We start from the raw sequence: 20,114 nt of genomic DNA on the forward strand, positions 1-20,114 counted from the left end.
GTGGATCAACTTTGTTCACAGACAATTTCTACACGTCAGTTGATCTGGTGAACAAACTCCAAGCTAGACGCACTCATCTGGTTGGTACCTTGCAGAAGAATAGAGTTGGGCTTCCGCCAGGTCTAAAAAAAAAATCAAGAAAAGAGAAATGGTTGCTAAGGAATCACAGAACGGTATCCTAGCACTGAAATGGATGGACAAGCGAGAGGTTTATATGCTCTCAACTAAGCACCAGTTAGAATTTGTAACTTCAGGAAAACGTGATGAGAGTAACACGGAAATTTTCAAACCATCCATAGTTATTGACTATAACAAAGCAAAGCCTAGCATTGATGTATCTGATCAGCTATTGTCCTATAATACATCTGTTCGGAAAACTGTCAGATGATATGTCGATTCCCACAGGGAATCTGAAATATTTGTCCCAAATGAGTAAATTTATAATACCAATATAAATGGTCCGTTATTGAACGTTATAAATTTTCCAGCTAACTCATTCCCGGTTGCCAGCGTTTCGCCCTCATGTGCTAGGTTGGGCTCATCAGTTGGTACCTAGCACACCTACCAAGACGCTGGCTAGTGCATATTGTGGAGGTCACTGCGTAGGCTACTTGGAGCCACCGACAGTGCCAATGCACTATGAGAGACTGTCTCTTTACCAAAAATTGATGCCCGCTTGGCATTAACAACAATACATCTAGAATCAGGCGAACAACAGTCGCACATTGTGTACTCTGGGAAGCAGGCAATTTACATTCCTGTATCCAATTAAATCATGGAGGAATATCATGTAAACTCCGTCACTGTTTACGGATTGTGTTGGTGAGTGCAAGAGGTACCATACCAGGCATGATGGCCAAGTTGTGGAAGAGGTTTGCTCTCAAAGAAAGCCACCTAGCCACAATTGCCGAGGTGGCTGTGCATGGGTCGGTGCTTCTTTTCAGGAACCATTTACCGGTATATTCCAAAACATAAAAAAACACACACACACACGCACGCGCGCGTTTCTTATCACAGATAAATTTCAGTAGTTTGCTGGTGTTTACGTTTATGTAAAAATGATTTAGTTGTTAATATTTGAGCTTAATTGGTTATTCTATGTATATTATTTGTTTATGTATTTAAATGTCACAGTACATTCCTCCTGCAGATGTACTTTAACTGGTAAGTATATTATCACTAACTTTAATCTTTCTTCATTGAGTTCGTTATTGCCATTCACCGTGACCATACTCTTGCCTGGTAGTTAACTTACTAACCTTCCTACTCTCTTGCGATTGTTGATGTTCTAGAACCTTTTGTAATATGAATCCTACTGGTGTTTCCTTATAAGTTCCATGACATTTCAGGTGACATCATTGATAGCACGATCACTTTATTAATTCTTTCCCTAATAATGTTAATGTATTTTATAACCACTGCATCTTTATTGTAATTTTCATAATGGATTATATTTTTAATTAATCTTTATCTTGCAATCTTTGTCTAATCTTCAAAACCTTAGTTTGCCTTAGCCTTGCCCACCAGTTTCACTATTTAAGCATGAGCCCTGAGGCTCTCTTGTGTCACCTCTCCTTGCCACATTGCTACACATCACAGCTGCCTGCATGTTGGCTACACACTGCGTCGCATGTCCTCGAGGCTACACCACAGCAGCCATAACTCTGTTCTCGCAAGTGGTTCATGGAGATATTTGACCACGAGGCTTCTTCAGCTACTTTGAGGATGGCTGTACAATCTTGCTGCTCCATTATTTGTCTGCCTGGAGCTGCTACACTATTTTATTTAGCTGCCAGATGACAACATGATCTTTGCTGGAATCCAAATCTCCTTGTCAAGACTGTGAACCTTCATATCATCCAAATACAAGATTTATTTATTCGTTATGAAGATGTCCTCTCTAAAGAACTAGAGAAACTCGGAAATGCCTTTTGGTCCCAGTTTCAATGACGGTGAAATACCGACATTCACCTCCCCATGGTAGAAAGAGGGCAACGGTTGTATATATTTTATATATAGGCAGCTAATGAATGCAGGGATAGAGTATCGCCCGGTATAAGGAGACCACCTTCTACCAAATGCCAACAGCCTCCTAGGAGGGTGGATGAGCGGGTGGAAGGAAGGGCACACTCTTGCCCTTGGAGTGAGAAACTACTCCTAAAGATGGAAGAGCCACTAGACGGCCAACAGCAAAGGATGGGGAAGGGAACGGGAAACCACTCCATTAAAGACGTGAATGAATATTCCAAGCATCGGCTGGTTGAGAACCTTGGGGGGTGCATCCATGTCGAGTAAGTGTACCTTAAACTGAAACTCAAGAAATATTTGGCTGCTATACATTACAACCAGCAAATCCTGTTCTAATAGAAGGGGTAAGGGCGAGTAACTGGTGCCTTAAAACTGGGACTACTTGGCTAAGGCATGGCAACCCTGATAGAAAAGTCTCTGGCCCTCCAGGTTGGGGACTGCACATAGGGTAACAGCTCTATTGCATAAAATAAAAAAAAAAAGAAAAAAGTTGTTACAAATATCTCACATTTGCCTCAGATGAATAAGAATGGATATCAAAATATGACGACCCTGCAATGAAAATCGGCTTTACGAATAGGAACTTGGAATGTAAGAACCCTGTATTAATCTGGATCCTTCAAAATCCCGTGAACAGTTGGAGAAGTATAGAGTGGGAATTGCTGCAATTCAAGAGACTAGATTATTAGGTAATGGTATACAAGACATGGAGAAGTATACATTCTTTAAGAGTGGTAAAGAAACTGGACCCCACAAATTTTGTACTGCACTTTGTCTCCAAAATTTTCTAGTATCGTCAGTGCTGTCCTTTGAACATGTGAATGAAAAACTATGCTATTTGAGGGTATATTCTAAATGGTTTAACATATCACTCGTAAACTGCCATGCCCCCACAAACGACAAGGATTATCACGTTAAAGACTCCTTTTGTGAGGATTTGTTAGAATTGTGGAAAAAATCACCCAAACATGATGTCAAAATGATTTTGGGTGATTTCAATGCACAATAAATGTTTGTGCCAACAATAAGAAGGGAAAGTCTGCATGAAGAAAGCAATGATAATGCCATTAGACTGATCAATGTTACTACATCCACAAACATGAATGTGCGGAGTCTCACCTTCCCACATAAACAAATACATAAGGACACACGGTATTCGTGTGATGGTAAAACTGCCAATCACATAGATCATATACTAATGAATAACAGGCAGAGAAGCTCCATAACTGATATAAGAGCTTACAGAGGAGCTGAGATAGGATCTGATCACAATATGATAATTGCTTCCGTTAAAATTAAATTGAAAACCTCTTGTAAGTCACAGACTGAGGAAAGATGCAAGCTGACACTGAGAAACTGAAGCAGGAGGATGAAAGATTAAAGTATAATGTGGAAATTATAAACAGATGTGATATTCTGGGAGAAGATTCTACAGAAGACATTGATAAAACAAATGCTTTTTTTTTTCTATTTGTTTTACGTCGCACTGACGCAGATAGGTCTTATAGCGACGATGGGATAGGCAAGGCCTAGGAATAGGAAGGAAGCGGCTGTGGCCTTAATTAAGGTACAGCCCCAGCATTTGCCTGGTGTGAAAATGGGAAACCATGGAACACCATCTTCAGGGCTGCCGACAGTGGGGTTCGAACCCACTATCTCCCGAATACTGGATACTGGCCGCACTTAAGCGACTGCAGCTATCGAGCTCGGTAATGATGAAACAAATGACGAAGTTTGTGAATGAATGTGGAATAGCGCGAAACAAATCATGACAACAGTAGCAATGAAAGTGATTCCAAAAGGTGTTAGTAAGAAAAAGAAATGGTTTGATGAGGCATGTCAAGATGCAGTCAATGAAGCGGAAATATGGCAATATAAGTGGCTGCAGTCTAATAAGAATGTAGATGTTGAGGAACTATACAGAGAAAAACAGAAAGAATGTAGTAAATTAATTTGAAGAACGAAAAAAGTCTACCTGAGACAACCAATAGAATCATTCCAAGATGAGTACAGAAACAGGAACATCCACAAGATGTATGGAAATGTCAACACAATTAAAAAAGGATTTCAACCAAGATTGAGTATTATGAGAGATAAGTCTGGAAATTTAATTGCTGATCAGGGCAAATTATCAAATTACTGTAAGCAATACTTCGATTCCTTGCTGAATAGTGATGATCCATAAATCTGTATTGGTAAACCATCTAGATCCCCATCAGAAGAACAAATACCAGAGCCATCATATCAAGAGGTATTACAAAGTATTAAACATTTTAAAAACAATAAAGCTTCGCATTGTGACAACATTCCTGCTGAGCTTATTAAATACAGTGTAGAAAGATTGCATAAGTACATATATAAGAACATTGTAAGGATATGGCACGATGAAGTTATTCCAAAGAATGGCAGGAATCACTTATTGTCCCAATTCATAAAAAAGGAGATAAGGAAGAACTTCAAAATTATTGTGGTTTATCTCTTGTAAACACGGCCTACAAAATTCTGTCTTTTATTCTTTTACAGCATTTAAAACCATTTGCTGAAAATGTTAATGGGGACTATCAGAAAGGTTTTCGTAGTAACAGATCCAATACAGACAACATATTTGCAATTAAGACTATTAATGATAAGGTGTGGGAACATAAGGAGTTGGTTCATTACCTCTTTATAGATTTCTTCAAGGCATATGATTCAATCCAGAGAAAAGGGCTGTGGAACATCATGATGGAGTTTGGCTTTCCCATAAAATTAATTAACATGTGCAAACTGTGTATGGATGGTAATGTTAGCCGTGTTTTGCTCAAGGACAGAACATTAAGTTCCTTCCAGAATAAAACTGGTCTGAAACAAGAGGATGCACTATCTCCTCTTCTATTCAACATTGCATCATAGAAGATTATCAGGAAATTAGCTCTTGTACCTGCTGGCATCACATTGGGGAGACAACAAAGTCCATGCACATGTGGATGATATTGTTCTTATTGGCTGCAATTAATTAGAAATTAGGCAGTTATTTGTGGAACTAGATGAAATGGCAGCAAAAATTGGCTTACAGGTAAATGATAAAAAGACACATTACATGGTTGTGCAGAGACCAAGTCATGAGGAGGTTGACAGATTGCCTTTGAAGATTGGAAAATATATATTTAAAAGAGTAGAGGAGTTTAAATTCCTTAGTGTATTAATCGATGAGCAAATCCGAAGACAACAGGAACACCAAGCTAGAATCAAGAATGCAAATAAGGCATTTCACTCTATGAGCCCTATATTAGGCTCCAAGTTTTTAACAAGGAATGCAAAAATGATTATCTACAATACAATCATTCGACCAGTACTTCTATATGGTTCTGAGACCTGGAGTATAACCAAGAAAGAGCAGCAGCAGTTGCAAGTCTTTAAGAATAAAGTTTATAGAAAAATATTTGGCCCATGGTTCGATTCTATCTCGCAAAGCTGGCAGAAAGTATCTAAATTATTCTTTGCTATTTGCTTTACATCGCACCAACACAGATAGGTCTTATGGCGATGATGGGATAGGAAAGGCCTAGGAGTGGGAAGGAAGCAGCCATGGCCTTAATTAAGATACAGCCCAGCATTTGCCTGGTGTGAAAATGGGAAACCACGGAAAACCATCTTCAGGGCTACCAACAGTGGGGTCCGAACCCACTATCTCCTGGATGCAAGCTCACAGCTGCGCGACCATAAATGCACGGCCAACTCGCCCGGTAAAAGATCTAATCATGAGATTTACACCCTCTCTCAATACACCATAATGGGTGTAATAGAATCCAACAGACTGCGCTGGGCTGGACATGTACTGAAGATACAGGATAACAGTGCACCAGTAGATCTATACAAGGGATGTCTTAGTGGGAAAAGACCTTCAGGAAGACCCTGAAGCACCTGCAAGAAGGAGATCAACAAGGTATGCCGGACCCTCCAAATTGATAACTGGGAAGAGCAAGCTCAAGATCGAAAAGGATGGAAGAGGATTGTGAGATCGGCACGGGAACTTCGCGTCCCTCAGAACCCTACGGAGTGAGTGAGCGAGTAATTTATGACGATGTGCAACAACAGGAAGTTATATACTGTTACCTCAATAAGTTTTGAATTTCAATCAGTCCTGTAACTTCAAGTGAACTGATTTCTGGTCAATTTTTCACTATTATCTTCAAGCTACTCCCTTAAGCCCAAGAGTGTACATTTTCACTTTACTCCTGGTTGCCTCCCCACACTTGGCAGCCAGCAGTTACCTTCACTCCTGCTTGGAGGGGAGGCAGTAATACCTATCGCTGCACCTACCTTCACCACTCTTTTAAGCCAGACAGTACAGGCAAGTGCTGGTAGTCCTGCTCTTAAACGCTCAGGTGAAATAGAAGGAAGTTTTACTTTGTAAGTGGAAAACAAACACATTCAATCAGTATTTTGTGGACTGCGAGTGTGTACAGAAGAAAGCCAGTAAAGGAAAAATTACAATCAGGAGAATTTATTGCAGTCAGACATCAATACTGGCAACCTAATTAGACAAACATGGGATAAGTTTTCATGTATTATTGAAGAAACTTCAAAAATATCTGTCTGAAATGCCCAGTGCAATACTTGTGACAAGATAATGAATACTGCATGGGGCATTAATGGTTTACTGCACCATGTGTAGCGAAGAAAAGAAAGAAAGGAAGAATATTTTAAGTATATTCCAAGAAAATAAGGAGCTCATTTGAGGAAAAGGGTGGAAATGTGTGCAAAATATCTTAGGTCATTTACCACAATCAAGGGTGCGGGATTATAGAATTTAGTCAGATATTACCTAATATGATGCTTTGAATATTCATGAAGTTACGCCTTCACGAATTACAGTTTCTCATCACGCAGAAGCTATTTGTTTTACATCGCACCGACACAGATAGGTCTCACGGTGACGATGGGACAGGAACGGCCTAGGAATGGGAAGGAAATGGCCGTGGCCTTAATTAAGGTACAGCCCCAGCATTTGCCTGGTGTAAAAATGGGAAACAACGGAAAACCATCTTCAGGGCTGCCGACAGTGGGATTCGAACCCACTATCTCCCGGATGCGAGGTCACAGCAGCGCGCCCCTAACCGCATGGCCAACTCACCCGGTTCACACAGAAGCTTGCGTAGATGAAGTTCGAGCAAGCATGATACCAAGCGTCCTTAAAGCTACTGAAGAGAGTAATTATTGCTCGACCACTGCAGACCTGTGGACTGACAGCTAAAAAGAGCATCATTAGTTTCATTACAATGCACTATATAACAAAAGATTGGTTGCCGAGAAAATACCATATAATCCTGAACACCACCCGCACTTTTTCCCCAAAATATTGGTTCTAAATCTTAGGTGCAGGTCATATTCAAGCCGTTCATTCTCGTAAATATTTACTACATTTACATGGAGTATTGAAATAGATTTGAATATGGTTACCGTACTCAATATACCACATGTAAACGGGCATTCAGGTCTTATTGTGTTTTAGTTGCATTCTAGAAAACAAGATCGATTTTTTCTCAATACGGTTACAGTGGCATGTAAAAGCGAAATGTAAGGTAATGAAATACGGTAAATCAAAGTTTATGCAGTAAATATGAAAGCTGCTGCTGCTGCTGCTGCTGCGGATGCTCGATCATCATTTATTTCACAAGTGTTGCTGGCATGCTGGGTGCGCGAATAGCTGATCTTGCAGGATATCGTACTTTGCAAGAGTTGAGACTGTTGGTTACGGAAGTCTACCTCGCTCACATTCAAGTTCTATATCTGTCCCGTGAAAGTACTGTCTTGATAGTAAGCGATGGATTCAAAACAGCGTCTGTGGTCATTTACTGTGCGTGAGAAACTTAAAAGTTGTAAGCGAAGCTGAAATATACGGAAATAGTGCCATTGGCAAAAATTATGATATTGATGAATCATATATTTGTGATTGGCAGAAGAAGGAAAAACTTCTAAAAAGTAACGGCGATCACAGAGCGTTCCGTGGGCAGAGTGCAGTGTTTCCGGAAATTGAAAAACGACTCCACAAATTTGTGATAGAAAAAAGCGAGTTAGTGAAATGTGTCAATTGAAAGCACTAGAGATCTCAAAAGAACTCAAAACACAGGGTTTTACTGCAAGCCGTGGATGGATCCAAAACTGTTATCAGAGAAGGTGATTGTGCATTCGGGGACGTACGTCTATTCCACAATGTCTCCCTGCGGCGTATAAAGAAAAATTAATGGCCTTTCAGCGTCACATTATTCATTTGAGGAACCAAAATTCTTATTTGTTGTCGCAAATTGGGAATCTTGGCCAGACACCTGTCTATTTTGAAATGCCGTTGGAAATTACAGTGGATACAAAGGGTTCTAAAAGTGTAACCATCAGAACAGGTGGCAACGAAAAGCAACGATGCACAGTAATGTTATGCGTATTAGCGGATGGAACCAAACTCCCTCCATATGTGGTTCCAAGAAGGAAAACACTTCCGAAAGGAAACTTGCCGTCCGGTGTTACTGTTAGAACACACGAGTCCGGCTGGAACGACAGTGCGTTAGTTGAGGACTAGGTGAAGTGCATTTGGCAACGTCGCTTTATTAAAAAAACAAAACATACTTGTGTTGGACAGTTACCGAGGACATACAACTGACGCCGTAAAAGATATGATGAGGAAAGAAGAAACCGATCTTGTGATAATTCCTGGAGGACTCACTTCTATTCTACAGCCGTTGGATGTGTGCGTGAACCGGCCTTTCAAAACTGCAATGAAACAGCTGTACAACCAAATGGATGTCTGATGGTGATCATGCGTTAACACCAACCGGACAAGTGAAGAGGCCTGAAGTGCGACTAATATGCAGCTGGATCAAGACCGCATGGGTGTGCATTCCCTGTGATCTAGTGTCCAAAAGCTTTAAGAAATGTGGAATTTCAAATTCAGTGGACGGTAGTAAGGACGGCTATTTATGGAAAGATGCCAGCGAGTTCCTATGGTGAAACTTCAGATGACGACGGTGAGTTGTGAATGATCTGTGTATTGGACTGATTTTATTTACGATTTTTGTGATGATTTTATTAACTGTAAGTTGTTTAAATTTATATTTGTGGTATATTTGAAGAAAATTACATAGGTATGCAAGTTATTTTATTTTTTATCTTTTTCCGTATGTTGCCGTCTCAATTTATGGTGCGGGTCTTATTCGGTGGTGGGTGGTATTCGGGATTATATGGTATGTTAGGGTGTACTGTTCTCCCCGACTGTCCTAAAACTAATGTTAGAAAGGAGTTAGAATTCCGGTTGTTTACAACTAGGTATTTCTCAAGAGAATTTGAAGAAAATTGCATTTGTTACAGATCAGGGCATTAAAATTACATACAAACATCTCCGCTATGCTGTGCACATCCCCAATACAGTATTAAGGCATGTACTGGATGAGTCTTACCCGAAAGATAAAATAGCTGAAACAAATGAGGTGTTGCACACCACCTAAACTATTTTATCGTACTTCAAAAGAAGAGCTCTGTGCTGTCAATTTCGGTCTGCACTGAAACAATACTCTCTGGAATAGTTATGTGAACATGATAGAGTCTGTTCATTCCCAAGTAAAGGATATAATAACAATCCTATAGGCCTACACAGGAAATACCAGAGAAAAAATAATAGGCTATGACGAAAATGTACCTGCTCAGCTCATTTCTTTCTACAGCCTTTCAGGGAAGCTACAAAGGTTTTAGAAGGAACTTTACTGCTGGGCTACTATGGTTTCATACATTGCTATCACATAGTACTGTTGAAGATGGAAATGCCAAGTTAAAATTATATTTAAATTCACTGTTAATATTTTTGGATAATTAATAAGCTGTTGCATTTACTTTGTAAGAAAGATGAAAAATAAACAATAATACAAATACATAAACAAATATAAAATGTCAAATTAATTTTTCAGATAACAGTGCTTCTGAAATAAACTGGCAACATCTTTCTGAATCGAAAGTTAAAAATTTATATTCTTCACAAAGATGCCACAATTTTGATGCCTAGTTACTTTTCCCCAAAGAAGTTGCCCCAGGATGAAAGGCAATAACTCCATACAACTGTGCATGAAATATGTACAAAATGTAGGCCTAATGCTTCACTCTCTGAGAAGTCCAATATTCTCTCTACAAACATTTAATGTTTAGCATGATCTCTTATTAACATCATCATCAATGCAACTACAGAGCCAAGGGAAAAAAGACTATTTACAGACTGGGCAAGAGATCTACCAGATCATAATGAACTTGATCGATACATAAATTTATATCTGCAGGTTGATGATGATCATTTATTTCAGCAGTGGAGAAACAGCAGAGATGCACTGAAAGTGTCCCAAGTGGGAGAGATTTCAGCTATTCAGTGCTCTTAGTAAGAGATGAATGGTCTAACCTAGGTCCAGAGAGGGTTAATGACCATATGGTTACCCATGGAAACATAACTGAAAACTGGCATTAGTTATCATTTGTTATCTATGTTTAAGTTCATCAATTTAGTTTGTATACATAATTGTTTTTTGCAAGTTGCTTTTATGTAGCACCGACACCAATAGGTCTTATGGCGATGATGGTACAGGAAAGGGCTAGGAGTGGGAAAGGGCTAGGAGTGGGAAGGAAGTGGCCATGGCCTTAATTAAGGTACAGCCCCAGCATCTGCTTGGTGTGAGAATGGGAAACCATGGAAAACCATCTTCAGGGCTGCGGACAATGGGATTTGAACTCACTATCTCCCGAATGCTGGATACTGGCTGCACTTAAGCGATGCAGCTATCGTACATGGTTATTTGTTTGTTTAAAGGAGTAGTATATATTATAATTACTTCACCCATGTACACTTATTTTATTTGTTCACTAGGCTACCCCCCTCCTATGACACCAACAGTCCTGGTGGGCCATGGCCAACCAACCAGCTGTTGATTAGCCCGAAGGTCTGCAGATTATGAGGTGACGCGTGGTAAACTCGACAAATCCTCTCCTGCCGCATCTTGGCTCTAGACCAGGGCCAGTATCTCACTGCCAGATAGTTCAAATGTAAACACATATGCTGAGATGACCTTGAACCAGCTCTCAGATCCAGTTAAAAATATATGACCTGGGTGGTAATCAAACCTGGGGCCTCCGGCTAAGAGGCAGGCACGCTACCCGTACATCACGTTCTTTCACTGATGTATTAATATTATATGGAGATGTACTGGTTTGTACATGAAGAACAATAATTTTTGTTATGCTTTTTTAAAATATTACGGTTACGAGTTCTCTTCAGTTACTATATATACTATAGATACTTGCATTGTCATAACATTTCTATGTATTTTAATATATTAATATGAAAATTAAAAAAGTATAAGCGAGTCGTGATTATTTTTTCTATAGAAGAAAGAATATTTTTTTAAAAACAGTGAATATTACACACAGTATATCATGGACGAAAATGGTTAGTACATAGAGAATAAAACAGAACGCTCCATTTTGATTATTTAGAAAACTGATATAATATAATAGTTTTGAGATCTTCTCAGTTACTTTGTATGAGGGTCGAGTCAAGTCATGGCATCTATTTTTTTTCCTCGCAAACACGAGACAACACGGAAAATCTAAGATATGCATTTGGAAATATAGGGCATGTACTTATGCAAAGTGCCTGAAGACAAATTCTGACTTCAGGAGATTCTCGTAGGAAAGTGACAGAACACAGGCCATTGGTAAACACTGTTTTATTATGGTATAGACACAGCAAATACACAAGAAAAGGACAGGTCTCCACTGGTTACAGACCTTCAAAATAATCACCCAAGGTTTCCACTGTGCATTGCCAGTGGTGGGACAGGCGCTGAATACCATTCGCTGCATGTGTATCGCTAACGTGTGACACCTCTCTCCGAAATGCAGTTACGTTGTCCTCTTTGTTAGCAAACCGTTGTCCACGTAATGGATTCTTGACTTTGAGGATTAGATCAAAGTCAACTCTGCATGGCATTGGTGTGCATTTCTGCCGCGGAGAACTGCTATTTTAATATACGACTTCCATTTTGTAACGCTCTCACTCACACACTGAACTTGGGGGCATGCTTAGACCCACACTGTTGTTTACATACACCATCTAGTGGCATCATACGCAGGTACATACCGTACGTTTCCAAATGCACATCTTAGATTTTCCATGTTGTCTCCTGTTCGCGAGAAAAAAAATAGTTGCCATGAATTATGACTTGACCTACATATATATACTAGAGTTGCAATCATCACATCACAATGTATTTTAATATAATAATTGTTATTAAAAATAAATGGGCACAACATTTTATGTTACTTCAAAGAGCGCAGCACACTTGTGTTATGTTTTAATAATGATAGTGCAAGCAACTAATGTCACACTTGCTTACATGCTCCACTATATCAACTATAGTACTATGCGATCGCATTTCGTCTTGGCCAGGACAGGAATTCCCATCCTGCCCCAGATTGAAACAACTTGCTTGCTCTAATGTAGTACTCCTGACTCTTTTCCTGCCTGGCCAGTCAAGCAATAGTAAGCAGTACAGACAGTAGAAATGAACAAGCCTCCTTAAGCCATCATGGCTGGACTCACAGTATCAAATTTTGTTTACATAATTTGTGTTGTCTGAAATGACCACATTCAGACTTGCCTCAAGTAAAATCAAGTTTTAGTGAATTTCTTGCAATTTTTTTTTTCCAGTTTCAATTCTTCTCACTTAATTTTTTGATGATATCAATTTCTAATTCATTTTTATTGTTTAAAAAAGTTAATTGTTCAATTAACTTGTCCTTTGGATTGTATAACTTGTATAATTAGTATTTATACTACAGTATTAATGATACATGAATTTGCTAAGATTGGAAATAAATATGGTTGCACAGTGCAACTGGTGTTGAACAGCATATGAAACAAAGTATCTTTACTCAATTCATTGATTAAGTTTAACGAATATACAGCGAGTGTAATTGTGAACTGCCCCAGGGTCTACGTGACAGCAGTAGCAGAGCGCATAGTGTGACGGTTTATGTTTTATAGCAATAGAATGAATAACAGAGAGAGAGAGAGAGAGAGAGAAGGGGGGGGGGGGGGGGCAAACTCTGTAGCTGTGTGCCAGTGTAGTTGTATAAGCAAGTATTAATTATTAAATCTTAAGAGTAAACACTACCAGCTGTGTGATCATTTGCCTCCCCACCTTCACGTTACACGATTATTATTATTATTATTATTATTATTATTATTATTATTATATCCTACCACGCGCTAACAGAAATGAGAACTGCTGTTAAATGCTGAAATATTGGAATGATTACACAAGGATTTCATGACAATAAAGGAAGATGCTAATTAATTAACTACACTACAATTCTAAAACTCCACTTAGGCAAATCCTAATTACAAATTAATAGGAATAACAGGTTAAGTGAAACAAAAGAAATGTAGTTAAAACTAAATACTTAAGGATGGAACATATTATACAAGTCATTACACGTCTAGGTTGTTGTTAATATCATACACTTCAACAATTACGTTTTGTTAGTTTACAGGGGAAAGGTGCAAGAAATCACAACACATCGACCATTGTGTCATCGCCAGGTATTTTAGCAGCTCCATAATGTTGACATCCAACTACTCATTCCGTGCATAACTTAGGTCACAATTCCAAGGAAAAGCTTCCCTGTATTGAGCAAAATTAAGGTATTCCTATGTAGAGGTTCACTGGAGACTTTTGTAAAAAGATTTGTCAATGATTAGTTTTTAAAGAAAGTTGAGAGGGGAGTGATTTACTTAAGACTATACACAGAGTTTTTGCGCGCTCACTTTTCATTGTCAACCTACAAAGTTTTCAGACCAGAACCTCTCAGACTAAGAGAAATTACCTTGGAACGAAACAAGGAAGGACGAGTAACAATGCTTTGTGAATAATGCCCATATAACCCATAGAAAGCAAAGCTAATCCAATTTCTATACAGTCTAAGCTTACATCCAATGCTTACATGACCTTCAAAAATGTAGCTCAACCTATAAAAATATGAAGGTAATCCAACTTCATGATAACTAACAGAGCCCGTCCATCTATTTTATTATAGGAGAAGCTATTGTGATAATTCTGTCAGTTGGCTTGTGCAGCTAATATTTTGTGCTCTATTCCTGGTAGCCTCTAAAAGGCACAGTATACTAAATAAAATAAATTTCACTGGATTTCTATGGTTATCACAAATCACCTTTTATTTTCAGAAGTTGCATCTGATCACAAGAAATCACTGAAGCTCTAGTTGGGAAAAAAATAAACATGTTATGTGATGAAACCACAGACAGAATGGGTCGTTGTGGTTTTGTTGTTCTGTTCCAAGTGCCAAAGCAAGTGAGAAGAAATGATTCATTGCTGGAATGAAATACGAAGGGCGTACTATATTGTCTTACACTTCCTTTTTTTTTCTACCCAAACGAAGTACATTACACATGTTACGTCCACCTTCTCAACATAATCGCCTTGTAACTGTATGGCACTTTTGCCATCGATGTGTCAGTTTCTCCAGACCTTCCTGAAACCATTATTTTGCAGTGCTGCGTACCCATGCCTTGACAGCTGTGTCCAGTTCTTCAAAATATGGAAAATGGCGACCACGCAGAGGTCTCTTCGTATTCCCGAACAGGTGATAATCACTTGGTGCCAACTAATGGCACTGTTCAACATTTCTTTGGCGGTGGACTGCCCCTATGCTTCCATTGCATCGATTGTTGTTTCGTTTGTGGCTCATGGTAATGAAGCCATGTCTCATCACCAGTCACAAGCCTAGCGATGAAGTCAGCTGAATCTTGATCATGGCGTTGCAAAAGTTCTCTGCACATGTCCACATGCCTCTGCTTTTCGTCTGCAGATAAGAGTTTAGGCACCCACGTGGATGATCTGCTGCAGGGTTTCGACTAATTCCCGTGGCTGCCCCCATTTCTGTAAATGTGATGCACTTGTTTCCTTGGATGGCCTGTTCGACCCAGGCAATGTTGGCTGGTGTTGACACTGTCACATTCCTTCCAGAACTGGTTCCCTTGTCCACCGATGTGCGCCCTGTTTTCCAACCTTCACTCCAGTTGTAAACTGTTTTCCGTGACAGCGCATGTTCTCCACAGACTGCCACCAAGGGCCGATTAATTTCTGCAGTGGTCACCCCTTCTTTCCATAGGTACCAAGTCGTATAGCGCTGTTCCTGAGGTTGCTTTCCATGTTGTCAGCTCCTACACTGACAGTGTTGTTATGAAATGAGTTCATTCGTAGGCCCCTGTGCGTGTGCTGCTACCAAACGGTGGAACAAGACACTAGTTACACATCACCACCCTCAAAAGTGAAATGTGAACCATACTAGGAAGTACAAAAAATAAAGTGTAAAACAATATAGTATGCCCCTCGTACCTTGAATTCGGAAATGCTACAAACTCTTCTTGTGCTGTGTTAGATACATCGCGTTATCACAGCGTGCAATATGATGCTATGAAAGTATTTGTAAGTGATAGTGCTCCATATATGACTCTTTGTTATGAAACACTGAAGGTCATCATTGCAGATCAATTGCTCCATGTGCAGTGTTGCGCAAACAAACTCTGCCTTGTGGTACTTGTTGGACAGCAGCTATGTCTGACTTAAATCAGGTTGTAACAAGTTGACCTCCTTAAGCACAATGAAGCGCAAATGTAACTACTTGCACTTTCTGAAGTCAAAAAAGGGAACTTGAAAGCAGCAAAATTTTTTCCATCGCTGGTACTTACTCGATGGAACAGCTGGTTTGAAGCAGTCTTCTACTTAGCAAGTTGTTTTCATGATGGTGCGAATTTTGTTCAGCTACCAGACATGAGAGATGTTAGTAACAGTGGTGTTACATTCCTGTGAGGCTTGACAGAGATGTAAATAGGATTTATTCTGAAATCCTTTTTGTGAAAGAGTATGCTAGTGAATTTATTGAACATCTCACTCTGCTTGAGGGGTCCCAGTATCCAATCTCACATTTGCTTTATCCCGAACATGAAAGCTTGGATGCTAGTTTTGGTGCCATAATTCAAGGATGTTATTCTGAAGTAACAGAAAATGCCTTAGATAAACTCACAGCTTTAGAATGTGGTACAGGCAAAGATTTGTTTGTAAAAGCAGCCCAGTCTGCTAGAAGCAAGCTTTCTACATTGATGGCCAGTGATCCCAATCGCAAAATCTTTGAAGCCATAGTACAGATATTTTATCCCAGACATGTGCTTTTTAACAATGACAAAGAAACCAATATTCAAAAATTTCCAGGCTTTACTAACCGTCCACATCATGAAATAAGGAAGGGCTATGATTCTTTCAAGAAAATGATTGAATCTTAGTTAAAACAAAAAGAGAAGTGTGATGTAGTACAATGACTTAACTACTGTTCAACATGAACACGAACATTTCGCCAAGCGTTCTTTAGATATATTGTGGATACCAACAAACAATGTGGACAGTGAGAGTGTTTTGTCACACTACAGTACAGTTGTTACAGACAGAAGGTGTGACTTGAAAGAGTGCAATGCAGAGTTATTTACATTTGAACATTAAGTTGTGTCTCAAGTGAAATTAAGTTATTAATGTGTATTTCAACAATAGAATATTGTATAATTACCAGACATAACCATATTTCTTGATTAAAATTATCTAAATTTCTTGATTAATAATTAAAAAATTCTTGAATGAGAAGCAAAAAATTCTTAGTTACCATATGCACCCAGCTGAGCCTAGCAATACTTCCTCATACAGTCATACCTAGACCTACATTTATTATTTATAAAAGACCTGACCATTCCGCCAGGAACTCTGTCTGCCTTATAACTCCCCACACAACCCCCGACCGCTAGCATTTGGCTTGCTTGAAGCACCCAGGCTGCAGTCAGCTATCGCAGCATGCCGTACTTAGTATAATGTAACAAACAATGTAGACAATGAACGTGTTTTATCACACTATGGTACAGTTGGTACAGACAGAAGGTGAAACTTGAAGGAGTGCAAGGCATAGTTATTTACAATACTTTTGCTTTTCTGTAGGCCTAAAATGTCAAGACAAGTCAAGACAAATGTGTTGCCAATGAAGTCATATAGTCTGTAAGTAACCTGAAAAAAAAAAAAAAAAAAAAAAAAAAAAAAAAAAAAAAAAAAAAAAAAAAAAAAACCAGATGCTAAATAGGAAAAAATTAAATGCAAATTCAAAGGAAAATAGATGCTAAATTTTCAGGTCCCTAGTAATAAGACACACACAGGAAGTACCCCACAGTTAATTATAAACTCTGTACACAGCAGACAAGGTTCAATATCCAACAGCATATTTTCAGTATATTCCCATATATATTCCTACAAAATCTTACTACCATTTTCATTCCATCACAATTTTTTTAGAGATTAAAACAATACATGGCATTCTTCCTACCGATGATGTATAGATGCAGAATACATGCTTTCTTTCAATAAAATTACTTCAACGAAGACTGGATGAAATGCTGCACCCTGCACTCGACAAATCCAGTTAAGATGTAAGGGAAATCAAGAATTTTGACATGCACAAATATGCGGCTACCTAGCGGTGCAAAGACATGTCTGCTAGTCATATCAGAGTTGGATTCTTAAACCAGTTCATTGAAAACATGAACCACTGTAATACATAACTGTATTAAACTCACCTAGTTCTGTAGCTAAGTGAAGAGGTGTTTTTCCAGCATTATCCTGGGAATTTATTTTAGCTCCATTTAAAAGCAAGTACTCGCATGCCATTACAGATCCCTGAACAGAAAACACATGATCTTTCTCAGAATTCAAATTGGTATGAAAGAGATACAAACATATAAGTACATCACTCAATACTAGCATAACTCATAAATGTAAATCACACTATTTTTTTTAACAAATTAAGCCGTCATGATGTGCCAGAATTTCTGTTCGTTCAATTACGAGATATCTGATGTTTCCAAGCGCAGGATGCAGGTAGGTAATATATTACATTTGATTTTATACACAATACAGTGGTATACAGTGGTTCCCATTTAAGAACACCCCATTAAAATGTTTTTACAACTTTTTCTTTATTTTTCTACCGCTTTTCCCACACCTGTGGGGTCATGGGTGTGAAATGTGTCGCACATGTGGATTTGGCCATGTTTTACGGCTGGATGCCCTTCTTGATGCCAACCCTATATGGAGGGATGTAATCACTATTGCGTGTTTCTGTGGTGGTTGGTAGTGTAATGTGTTGTCTGAATATGAAGAGGAAGTGTTGGGACAAACACAACCACCCAGTCCCTGGGTCAGAAGAATTAATCAGACATGATTAAAATCCCCGACCCGGCCGGGAATCGAACCAGGGCCTCAACTCTGACCATTCAGCCAATGAGTTGGACAAAATGTTTTCGAAACTAAAATTATAAAATAGAATGGTTCCAAAAATAAAAGCATATTCTGTCTAATGAGTTTTATGAGAAGATTTTTAAAAATACAAAGTTCTATTCTTAAACAAAGAACATAACATAACCATTTAATATATTCATATGCCTGCAAGAAATTTTTCACATGGCTTGCTCATTCATATAGTGGGACACGCTCTTTGCTTAGAATGCTTTTCAATCATAAACTGTTTGTAGCATACCGGTATTGAGTATATTCTTTGATATTACATACAAAAACGATATGCAATCTTTCAAACTGAAATTTGTATAGAGTTAATAAGTAGTGTTAAGTTTTATGAATAATAATTCATGAAAAAGGAACATAAAGTTAGTTTTGTTCAAGGTGTTCCAAGTTGTAACATGAGAAATTATCAATAATTATTGATACAATAATGTTATCAATCCAGGGAAATGTTGACCACATACAACATGCAGTAACTTAACAAAAGAATTTTGCTTATCAGCTCTAGTACGCCTCTTCAGTGACGCCTAAACCATCAATGACAGCTGATGGCGGAGCTGTTGAGGATCCAACCAGCCTTAGGGCTGCGGACAGAACACAACAGCTCCAACTATCACGTACATAATGATGCATAAAAATTGTAGACTGGGGAAGGCAGAAGCATCAAAATAAGCAGGTAGAAGTTAAAAATGTCAAAATACACAAAAATCAAAAGAGTACTTTAGGAAAGGTTTTGAGCAACTGTGCTAGGAGTCTTCACTTTAAAGCTTCATCTACTTGGACTGATCAATTTAAGCGATATTGTGGACTGAGGTATAGAAACATAAAAGAAAAGAAATGTAGACAAGGAGCAATTGGAATCTTGAAAATTGGAGTATATTACTATCTATTATGAGAGATTTAGAGCCTAATGTCAAGTTCTGTTTTTTATTTTCTTTAAACTTACTTTCAGATAAAATGTATGCTTTTAAAGGGAAATAGTACCTTAGGGATACCAGATACGATGTAAAGAAAATATATATGCTTGCAAATACAAGCATGAATGACAAATCTGAGAATAAAATATTTCGAAGTAGTAAGTCATTTTCAAGCACTTGCAGAAAGAACAGTAATGCATTGTTGACTTATGCATTATTTAAGTAACTAACAATCAGTGGAAGCTTACAATGGCAGTCAACAACACACAATGCTCTCTAAAGTTGTCTCAACATGAACAGTTCCTGGGCAGATCATTTCAATTTATGGTAGATGAGAAACAAATACACAAGGTGGTATTATCTGATGATATTTCTATACTGTTAGCTTCATGGGATACTGAGAGTCAAGACCAAATCAACCCATTTTCACTTGGAAGTAAGGAAATTATAGTAACAATGAAAACAATATGGAAGAAAGTCACAGTTTGCAGAAAATGTCAAAGTGAGCATGCTGATGACAACCTTGAGAAATGCAGGAAACTTACTAATGATAGTATAAGCAGAGTGTAGGTAGAATTGATAAAGGGTAGGCCTCTGAATGAAATTAATTCCTAACTTCCACTGAAACGATGCAGTGTTTGGAAGTCTTTGATGGTAATGAAGAGGGTGCTTCAGTAGTTGCCAGAAGCCTCTTACAATTAGAAAACTTTACCACTAAACTGTCTAAAAAGAAAGGTGGACACTACAGTAA

General features: G+C 38.5%; 1 protein-coding gene across 1 annotated transcript in view; it reads right to left on the minus strand.

The window, feature by feature from the left end:
- Positions 1 to 20,114, minus strand: part of CenB1A (Centaurin beta 1A) — a 316,525-nt gene that overhangs the window by 9,533 nt on the left and 286,878 nt on the right. The window contains exon 13 of the mRNA XM_067141489.2: positions 17,726 to 17,825. Coding sequence (XP_066997590.2) covers positions 17,726 to 17,825 — 100 coding nt within the window. The remainder of the gene's footprint in view (positions 1 to 17,725; positions 17,826 to 20,114) is intronic.

Source organism: Anabrus simplex, chromosome 2, assembly GCF_040414725.1.
Source record: "Anabrus simplex isolate iqAnaSimp1 chromosome 2, ASM4041472v1, whole genome shotgun sequence".
In the NCBI taxonomy this organism is placed as follows: Eukaryota; Metazoa; Arthropoda; class Insecta; order Orthoptera; family Tettigoniidae; genus Anabrus; species Anabrus simplex.